The sequence below is a fragment of the Etheostoma cragini genome, chromosome 3 (assembly GCF_013103735.1).
Source record: "Etheostoma cragini isolate CJK2018 chromosome 3, CSU_Ecrag_1.0, whole genome shotgun sequence".
Classification (NCBI taxonomy): domain Eukaryota; kingdom Metazoa; phylum Chordata; class Actinopteri; order Perciformes; family Percidae; genus Etheostoma; species Etheostoma cragini.
Genome location: NC_048409.1, coordinates 27,416,209 through 27,426,530, shown reverse-complemented (window position 1 = coordinate 27,426,530; position 10,322 = coordinate 27,416,209). Strand labels below are relative to the sequence as shown.

The following is a 10,322-nucleotide window of genomic DNA, read 5'->3' as shown; positions in this document are numbered from 1 at the left end:
CAGGCAGCTAGCAGATAGTGAGGAGATGTTTGCTGTATGTGACAAAAAATGTTGTAGCCTAAAACAAGTGTGACATAGCTTAGAGCACCATTAAAGAATGACCCCCTGAGCCACAGCCGTCTGCAAATCAACATAAGTAACATCAATTCAAGTACATCTAAGTCAGAAGTGTCTTGTTTTATTGGACCGGATAAATATTCTTTAGGGGTATCAATTAGGGTACTCAAACCCCCAAATTCCACAGGACACGGAACAGCTGCTGGTTAATTTTCAAAATAAAATAGGCCATGCTCACGGCGGATCAAACTCCCTGCACTACACCTTGAAAACACAGCACAGAGTTGTTCCCCCTCTACTCCTCTGGATGGAAACAAACTGTTGTTGCTTATGCGGTTATATTCTACATGAAATTGCGATAACTCGTGGGTCCTCGTGATTCAGCTGTCAGTCATGGCCGCAGTCTTTCCGCAACAAATCCGGACCTGGTGTGTTGATGGATGGCGTAGCACGGAGCCGACACGCAGCGGAGCGGATCCACTGCAGTTCCGCATCCTGTGGAATTTGGGGGTAAGCTGTTTTTAAAGTGATTTCAATAGTGTATGTAGTAATACGTAGTCCTTTACTACCCTCCAGTGGTCAAAAGAGGAACTACATTAACACAAAACATCAAATTAGACATAAAAAATGAAAATACTTCCGTCAATTACTTTCAAAATAAACACAAGTAACTAAACTATAAAACAATCTTTTTTCAGTTATCCAATAGGTGAGCACCTGGTTAGCTCCCTTGCTAGAGCGGGCGTTATACTACTGTAGATAGAGGTTTACTCCTTGATGCAGCGGCCGCAAGTTTGACTCCGACCTGCGTCTCTTTGCTGCATGTCATTACCCCCCCTCTCTCCCCTTTCACGTCTGAGTTGTCCTTTGGAAATAATGGCCTACAATGCATCAATTGTAACATGTAACAAAATCCCTGCTGCACGCTCATTTTCACCTGGTGCTCAGTTTCAGGACTTAGAGAGCGTGTTCCCGAACACTTTCTGGTATTTCTCAGCACAATTGTGTTTCTTGAGCATCCTCGAGTCTGAAAATCCAAGTCCGCAGCTGCTGCAAGAGTACGGTCTCTCTCCCGTGTGGACCTGCATGTGAAACTTCACGTGTCCGAGCTGCCTGAACCTCACGCCACAGACTTCACACTCATAGGGCTTCTCCCCCGTGTGGACCCGCAAGTGTCTGAGGTAGTTGGAGTAGATCCTGAAGGCCTTGCCGCACTGCTCGCATGTATGTGGCTTCTCCCCGGAGTGCTGCAGTTTGTGGGACTTGAGAGCCTGAAGGATGATGAACCTCTTCCCGCACACGTCACAACCGAACGGCCGCTCCCCCGAGTGGATTCGTTGATGGTAGTCGAACGTCACCTTGTAGAAAAAAGTCTTCCCGCACGTGTCGCAGTTGTATTGCATCTGACCCGTGTGAATGAGCTCGTGTCGTCGCAGCATACTCGCGTTGTCAAAACTCTTGCGGCAGGTCTTGCAGCTGAACGGCGTCACATCCACTGTCGTTCGGTCCCGTCGGTAGATGACCCGCCGGTTCCCTCTCCCTCGAGTCCGTCGTCGGATGACCTGGCCGTGTCTTTCGTCGTGGGTCACTTTCTGGTGTTTCTGCAGCTGGCAGTTGTACAGAAAAGTCTTTCCGCACAGGTCACACATGAACGACTTGGAGGCGCCGTGAAGGAGCATGTGGGCTTTCAGCTTGTTGTCCTGAATGAAACTCTTTCCGCAGACTTTACATTGGAACGGTTTTTCACCCGTGTGAATGCGGATGTGTCTCTTCAGGTTTTGTTGCAGGGTGAAGCCGGCGCCACACGTCTCACACGTGAACATTTTCCCTCTGTGGACTGACTGGTGCGTCCGGAGCGACCTCCGCTTTATAAACGCTTTGCCACACACCGTGCATTTGTAAGGGTTTTCACCAGTATGGGTGCTTTTATGGCACTGCAGCGTGAACGCGTACCGGAAACTCTCCCCGCACTCGGAGCACTTGTGGGGCTTTTCGACACTGTGCACGACCTGGTGAGCCTGCAGGTTGTGTTTAGTTTTGAAGGCCTTCCCACAGGTGGAGCAGGTGAACGGCCTCGTGTCTGTGTGTACGAGCTGGTGAGTCTTCAGGTGCATTTTGGTTTTGAACGTCTTCTCGCAGAGCTGGCACTTGAAGGTAGCGTACTTCCTCTCCTCGTGCCGCAGCAGGTGATACTCAAAAGTTGCCGTGTTCCTGAACTTTCTCGGGCACTGGTCGCAGGCGAAAGGCCTCTGTTCTTTGTGAGTGTTCATGTGCTTCATCAGATGAAACTGCCGGTTGAAGCTCTTGTTACAAACATAACACACAAACAACTTCCCTTTCGTTGGGACTCCTGCTTCCTGTGGGTTCTGGCTCTCGGTGCTTTGGGTTTCTGCCGTGTTTGTTGTGGTACAATCATCTGCCGGGTCTAGACAGGAGGGGAAAAGACAAAAGTTATCACGCAAGAGTAGGAGACTGGGATTGTTACGGTAAAAGGGAACATTGGCACGTAAATCATTGTTTTACTTCTCATCAATTTCACAATCAAATGTACATATTAACTGTTAAGTGTAAGACCCTGTTCACCGCTGGCATTAACATCCGCCCTAAGGGATCCGATCACAGGTGGAGGAGGGTTGTTTGCTCTGTGTGTGTGTGTGTGTGTGTGTGTGTGTGTGTGTGTGTGTATATAAAACACAAATAATGTAAGTGTTTATTTGCATTCAGTATATCTGAGCGAACATATCCTCAGTCCCAATCCCACACATCACTGAATTCACATTTACTCAAACATATTTCCTATGTCTTATTCCCTGTGTATTACCATGGATTACTTCTACATTACATTTTTTTTTTTATCTCACCTTGTTTACTGGCCGGTGAGGACTCAGCTTCAGAGTTCACCTCCTTTGTTACCTCTCCAGCATCTGAACAAGAAAGGAAAAGTAAAGAACACAAACAAAGACACAAAAAAGGTGAAAAGAAAAATCTTAATTCATTTTAACAATTTATTGCTTAAATTCACCATATTGTGGGCATCCTATTCTGCATCTGTTGGTAATCATAAGTGTTTTGTTTTGTTATTGTAGTTGTTTATTCAGCAACAACAGGAAGGTAACAGGAAGTACTTCCTGTGCAGGAGTAGCCAACCAGGGGTTATTAGTGCTCGCTCGTCGTGAAATGTTCAGTGCATTCCAGAAGTAGTGAAGTGGTGAAATAATGTTTTGAGGAACTCACTTTCCCTCGCTGTGCGGTCTCTACACCCTATTTTTCTCAAAAGGAAATACAATAAGCTTGTTTTTTTTTAACTCTTGTCTTGTCTTTCCGCCGACCTGGACATTTTTGTTTTTCTGATTCCAAACTTAAAATGAAAAACCTTTAATCAAAGATTTTGTCACTTTTTAAGGTTTGTTGACTTTTTCTGAGGAATTTTCGTGGGATTTTATTTTTTTTAGTTTTTACATTTGTGAATTTTTTGACATTTGTGTTACTTTTTTCCACACCATTTTCACATTTGTGTTACTTTATTTGACATTTGTTCACATTTTAGTCACTTTTAACAATTGTTTTTTTCTCCAAATGCTATAAAATTGACAGAAAAAACACCCAAATTGAATGAGAGAATTGAACTGATTATTTATTTAACTTGTGAGGAGCGTTGTTGGGAACCAACCACGTTACTTTTTTGGAAACTTTGTTTGAAAGAAACACAAATTTCTGATATGGAAACTTTTTGGAAAGGGGTCAGATTTGATTTGAAGACAACAGGAGGGTTATTTAATAAAAACTTACCAGCATCATGTCCACTTTCCCTCCCAGCAGCAGGCGCTGGTTTTGGGCCTCCCTCTGGTAATGTGTCTGTCTTTCTTTTTAACTTCCCAAAAGGCTTCAGGGTGTAGATCAACCCGCTCTGCTCAAACAGGACCGGGCAGCCGTTCAGGACGTTTTCTCTCCACATTCTGGCGTTTTCAAAGTTTTCAGTCGTAGTCTTCAGGTCGCTCTCCAGCTGCCCAACTTTGGTCTTCAGAGTCTTGTTTTCGTGGTGCAGCATTGACGACAGTTGAGAGAAAATGGCGCCGATCTTTCTCGTAGCCTCCCGGGTCAACATTTCCACAAGCCTGTCAAAATCCGTCTGTGAGGATTGAAACAAAGCAGTCAGCACTTTTTGTTGTAAATGATCTCTAATTTCAATTAAATTGTATTTAAGTGTTATCTCAAGACACTTTACAGATAGAGTAAGTCTAGACCACACTCTATAATTTACAATGACCTAACAAGTCATAAATTCCCCAAGAGAAAGCATTTAGTGCGACAGTGGCGAGGAAAACTCTCTTTTAGGAAGAAACCTTGGCCAGACCCAGGCTCTTGGTAGGCGGTGTCTGACGGTGCCAGTGGGGGGTGTGATGAACAGTGGCAATAATAGTCACAATAAAGATAATGGAACTATGACTACAAATAGTAGTTGTAATAGTTCATGGTGTAGCAGGGCACTGTCGGGCGTTACAGGGTGTAGCGGGAAGTTTACGGGGTGTAGCAGGCCGCTGCAGGGCGTAAAAAGGTGTAGCCGGACAATGCAGGGCGTTAAAGGGTGTATGTAGTAAGGCGTTACAGGGTGTAGCAGGACACTGCAGGGCGTTACAGGGTGTATGTAGTAAGGCGTTACAGGGTGTAGCAGGACACTGCTGGACACTGCAGTGCGTTACGGGGTGTAGCAGGATGTTACATGGTGTAGCAGGACACTGCAGGGCGTAGCAGGTATACTGTACATAAGATATATAAGATACTATAAGATAAATGTCGAGCTTTGCAGGGTAAAGTTTGTCCTTTCAAAAGAGATGTGAGCATTTGGACAGATGTGGATACATTAAATAATTAATAATAAAATCACTGTTGATCGTGTTTCCAAGGCTTAATGTCCTCTCTAGTATCATTTATTCGTTTCAGTCATGTTGCAGCTGGTAAAGGTGGGGCTAATTTTAACTACGTAGGTAGTTTACCATCCTTATCTATAATACTATATTTATTTGATTACTGAATTTAAATCTGTCATAGCAGTTACGTAAATTTCACATATCTGTACATTTATGAATATTTTCTGAGTGGAAATGTCATTCCAAAAGTTTATGACTTAAAATTCAGCTCGTGTGAAAATTAGTGAAAATGTTAACATACAAGTTCTTATTCAACTTGTGTACTCACTCGGTCTACAAACTCTCGCATTTTGCACCATTTACCTTTCTATAAAAACTCCGGTTTCCCCCTCAGAACTTGACATTTTTAGCTAGCTAACGCTACTGCTGCTGATGGCAGTCCGCCATCTTTGTTGCGTTGTCCCTTTCCTTGATTTCATTCCGTTGGCTCACTCTCCTTCAGTTAGTGTTTCTGGCCGACTCAACATCACTATGGTGTCCGCAGCGTTATATTACATCCTTAGTTTTAGACGTTAAGCGTTGACTCACCTCACGTCGCACACTTGCCGCCTTCGTGGATTGTTCTTTTGAATTTCCGACAACAAGAGCGGTCTTAATGACGGTCTCCATGATGGACTTTGTTTCGGAGTAAAACACTAACTTTTCTGACATTTCTACCTCCAAATTTAACCCCCGACTCTTCCTACAGCGTTAATGTATCCTGGCTGTGTGAAGATAACGGCGATAAACAACACGAGATTTATCGCCATTAATTCCGGAAATGAAAGTAGAGTTAAAGGTAAAGATTTATTTCAAAATAAAACCCCTACAAGTTGCTTCGATTGCAAATGTTCTTTAATTGCAATAACAAGCGGAAAAAAAATAATGTCGGTACCATAATACACAGAGCTCAAAATGAAAAAGTCATTTTACAGTTTAAATTTTTTGTTGAAAACAATTACATCTTAATGGCATTGTATTGATTATTGTGAATTAACAAAAAACATACAAATCTTTCACAAAAAAAACAAATAAATTAACTTATTGAAACACAAAGAAAGAAATGATATTTAAATGCCACAATGCTTCTAACCTCTACTGCGAATACACTGAATGAGAGTAGAGCTATGAATCCTTTTCCTTACTATCACTAAATTCATTACTTTTGATTAATCCCTTAACTCTAGCACATCCAGAGCAGTAACAAGTGAGAGTTACAAGGGCCCTACATTAGGTTAAAACTCGTAGTAAACCAACTGCCAAAACAAAAGCTATCAGTTTATAAAATGAGGACAAACGAGCATCCCTTTGCCAGTGTGAAGAGCTTATAATTGTCATTTTTTTGTTTGTTTATTAAATAGATGGAGTGCATTGTACCGGCTCTCAACAACACATTATGAAATAAATGAAGCACTATGTTGAGTCATTTTTTCTTCCCTTAAGACAACACGCCGCTATTTATTTATGACTTCATCAGATTAAACCATGTTCTACCGTTCTGGTGTCCGTCCCGTCCCGTCCCCTATGGCCCGTCACAGCTGTGCTTCTTGAGCTGCCGTGAATCGGAGAAGCCGCGGCCACACTGCTGGCACGAGTAGAGCTTCTCCCCCGTGTGGACCTGCATGTGGGACTTGAGCTGGTTCGACTGGTGGAACTTCCGCTGACAGAACACGCATTCAAACTGCTTCTCGCCCGTGTGGATCCGCAAGTGTCTGTAGAAGTTCCCGTCGGTTCTGAAGGCCTTGCCGCACTGGTCACACTTGTAAGGTTTTTCGCCCGTGTGAATGCGCTTGTGCTGCTTCAGACTCCCGGCGAGGAAAAATCTCTTCCCGCACACGTCACAGATAAAGGGCTTCTCCCCCATGTGGCTTCTCTGGTGATAGGCGAAAGAGTACTTGTTATGGAACGACCGCCCACATATGCCACAGTTGAACTCCTTCTGCTCGCTGTGGCCTTTTTCGTGCAGTTTGAGGGAAGACGCGGCGCTGAAACCTTTTAGACATATCTTGCAGCTGTACGGTTTAACCAGCGCAGAAGTGTTGCACCTTTTAGTCTGGGCGGACGTTTGCGTGCCGTCCGTTTCCTTGCTCTGGTTAGCGTGCACGTACTTCTGATGTATCAGCAGCCTGCAGTTGAAGAGGAAGGTCTTCCCGCAGAGATCACACATGAAGGGCTTTCTGGCGCCGTGGATCAGCATGTGGGACTTCAGCCTGTTGTTCTCCGAGAAGCTCTTGCCACACTCCTGGCAGGTGAAGGGCTTCTCTCCCGTGTGAATGCGAAGGTGCCTCTTGAGATTGTTATTCAGGCTGAACCTCGCGCCGCATATGTGACAGGTGAAGGGCTTCTCCCCAGTGTGGACTATGCTGTGTCTTTTCAGAGCGGTGCCAGTCCGGTACGGCTTGTTGCACACGGTGCAGATGAACGGAGTGATGCCTGTGTGTTTCCTCTTGTGCACAGTCAGGGAGTGGGCATATTTGAACGTCTCGTCGCACATCGTGCACTTGTATTTTTTTTGGGTGGAGTGAACTATCTGGTGGAAGCGGAGGGTGTCTTTGCTCTTGAACTCCTTCCCGCACGTCGCACAGCTGAACGGCCTCTCGTCCGAGTGCACGCTCATGTGGCATTTCAGCTGGACCGCCGTCCTGCAGGTCTTGTCGCAAAGCTGGCACTTCAGCAGCTGCTTGGATTTCTCGTGGCGGACCAGGTGGTTTTCGAGAGACTGCTGGATCCTGAATGTTTTCCCGCACTGATCGCAGGCGAACGGCTTTGGTAGTTTCAACAGATGGTGACGCTTGAGGTGGTTCTGGAGCGACTCCTCTCCTCGGTACGACCTCTTACACTTGGGACAGGAGAAGGGCAACGGGGCTTTGCTTTTCTCGTGACACAAAAGGTGATTTTCCAAAGACCTCTTTTCTAGGAAATTTCTGCCGCACTGCTCACAAGGAAAAGGCGTCTTGTGGACCTTCATGTGTTTCTTCAATTCCCCTTTCCAATAAAAACCAACGTTACAATGCTCGCAGGAGAACCGCTTTGCCGCCTGCAACTCTTTGCTTTTTCCCTGCACTCCATCCGTCTTGATGGTTTTCTCTTTGGTGCGGGCGCCAGCAAAAACTGGAAATAGAGGGAAAAACATTCACAAAATTTGTCTATTTGAAAAATGGATTTTAATAGTCACTTTTTTCTCCTCTAGAGAGGACTTTGTCTTCCAACTATCCCACTCCCTTCCTTTTGATGTGGGGGCCACATCCTGCGAGAAGCAACAGTCTGAAATCTAATCATACCTTCTGCAGCTTTAAAGGTTGCTCTCCTGATCCTCTTCGATCTCCCTGACGGGGCCTCTGCCACAGATGTCTGTGATGCAGGAGAAAATTTATTGTTTATTTATTTTTAAAATCACATGCAATCAACACCCCAACAGTAACAGAGTTACTCACATAGTGACTAGATTTGATTTTATAATACTTTTTGTCTCAGTCTGTTGCTTAAAGACAGCAACACTAATCATATAGCTCGTTTCCCCCGTGAAGTACATACTGTATCTCCCCCAAAGTGGGATATAAACACCACTGACATGCAGCTGATGAAGGATACAGTAGGGCTGGGCGATATGGAAAAAAAATCAAATATTACAATATTTCTGACCAAATACCTCACTATTGATACCGCAACAATATTGTAGTGTTGACTAATGGTGGTTTCACAAAATATTCACACAATGAGATTTTTGATAAATAATCATCAGTAATATGGCTATAATGACTAAGTGGGTGAAGTAAATAATACAATTATTATTACAATATTGTTACAACAGTCTGTTAAGTTGAGAAAATTACATAACTTTACTGTAAATGTTACGATATCCGGAATCTAAGATGATTCCCAGTCTCATATCACAATATCGATATAATATCGATATATTGCCCAGCTCTAGTATACAGTAGGGGGGGGGGGGGGGGGGAATCACCAGACCGATCCCGATGCGATATCATCACGATACTTATGCCACAATACCATATTATTGCGATTTTAAACATTTTGCAATATTCTGCGATATACTGCATTTTATTACCTTTTATACAACTTCTAAATTTTTCCCAATTTCAAAGTATTACCCCAAAAGGAAACTTTGTCAACATGTTTCATCTAAAAAGAAACATTTCTCTGTTTGTTCATATCACTCCAATTTTATTGCTGTAAAACAGGATTATCAACCAGACCGACACATATTTAATAAAAGATCCATACTCAGCGCCTGTGTATCGATACAGTATTGACACTGAAAACATCGCGATACGATGCTGTATCGAGTCCCCCCCCCCCCCCCCCCCCCCCCCCCCCCCCCCCCCCTAGTATACAGACAAAAATTGTTCAAGTTTGAGTGTTTTAAGATTCTCCTCCCTGAACTTGCTTTCAGACAAATCAGAATCGACCCAGTTTAACCATAAAAAACAGGGCAGGAACACCAAACCTTGTCCTGTGCATAGTCGTCATCGCCGACGGTGCTGGAGTCTGGACTGGGGACGTCTTGCGACGCGGTCTCCGGCGATCCCATTGTCTCGGAGACACGAGGCTGGTAGACGACTTGGCCGGTGCTCAGCAGCAGAACCGTGGGAGCGGAGGGGACTCTGCCAACCAACATCACCGGGGCTATCCCAGATTCAGGGACTCCCACGGATCCAGATGTGGAGCTGGGAACCGCTTCGGGGCTTTCCGATGAAACCAGAAGAGGGTTCGAGGTGGGTTCTTCAGAAGCAACCAGAGGGACATCAGGACTGGTGGAGACCGACGCAACCGGTGCTCCTGTGTTTCATCAAAGACAGAAATCGTCGTTACATTGATCAATGTTCACCCTCAGAGCTGTCTAACGTGTTGATGAATATCAAAGCATGTGTAGTACAATGAGGAAATGGCATCACTTTAGTCTAATGCAGCCTTTAAAGCCAGGAAGAGACAACACTTCACTTTTTCATATCACGATATGCAATATCCCAAACTTTAAAAATGTTTAGCCTCATACATCTATGATGATATAATGACTGATGACTAATCGGTTAATCCACAATTGACCAATACACTTAGTGGTAACACCAGACGCCTCCCGATACGATATCATCACAATACTTAAGCCACGGTACATTATTATTGCGATTTTAAACATATTGCAACGCATTGCAATTTATTTCCTTTTTTCCAAATTCTAATTTTTTCCCCAATTTCAAAGTATGTCCTCAAAAGGAAACTTATGGCAAAAAAGATGGTTCCCCAAAAGAAACATTTCTTTGTTTGTTCATCTCACTTCAATTTTATTGCTGTAAAATGGAATTGTCGAGCAGACAAACTGACCAATATATATATATA

General features: G+C 44.1%; 2 protein-coding genes across 2 annotated transcripts in view; both read right to left on the bottom strand.

The window, feature by feature from the left end:
- The window catches only part of si:dkey-182i3.10 (zinc finger protein 850), a 14,229-nt gene extending 8,496 nt beyond the window's left edge, over positions 1–5,733 (bottom strand). The window contains exons 1-4 of the mRNA XM_034867797.1: positions 5,514–5,733; positions 3,847–4,186; positions 2,919–2,981; positions 1,011–2,482 (exon numbers count right to left, since the gene is read on the bottom strand). Coding sequence (XP_034723688.1) covers positions 1,011–2,482; positions 2,919–2,981; positions 3,847–4,186; positions 5,514–5,636 — 1,998 coding nt within the window. The 5' untranslated portion in view covers positions 5,637–5,733. The remainder of the gene's footprint in view (positions 1–1,010; positions 2,483–2,918; positions 2,982–3,846; positions 4,187–5,513) is intronic.
- A 68-nt stretch (positions 5,734–5,801) lies between these two features.
- Positions 5,802–10,322, bottom strand: part of LOC117941882 (oocyte zinc finger protein XlCOF6-like) — a 5,543-nt gene continuing 1,022 nt past the window's right edge. Inside the window, exons 2-4 of the mRNA XM_034867082.1 lie at positions 9,433–9,764; positions 8,246–8,315; positions 5,802–8,075 (exon numbers count right to left, since the gene is read on the bottom strand). Coding sequence (XP_034722973.1) covers positions 6,487–8,075; positions 8,246–8,315; positions 9,433–9,764 — 1,991 coding nt within the window. The 3' untranslated portion in view covers positions 5,802–6,486. The remainder of the gene's footprint in view (positions 8,076–8,245; positions 8,316–9,432; positions 9,765–10,322) is intronic.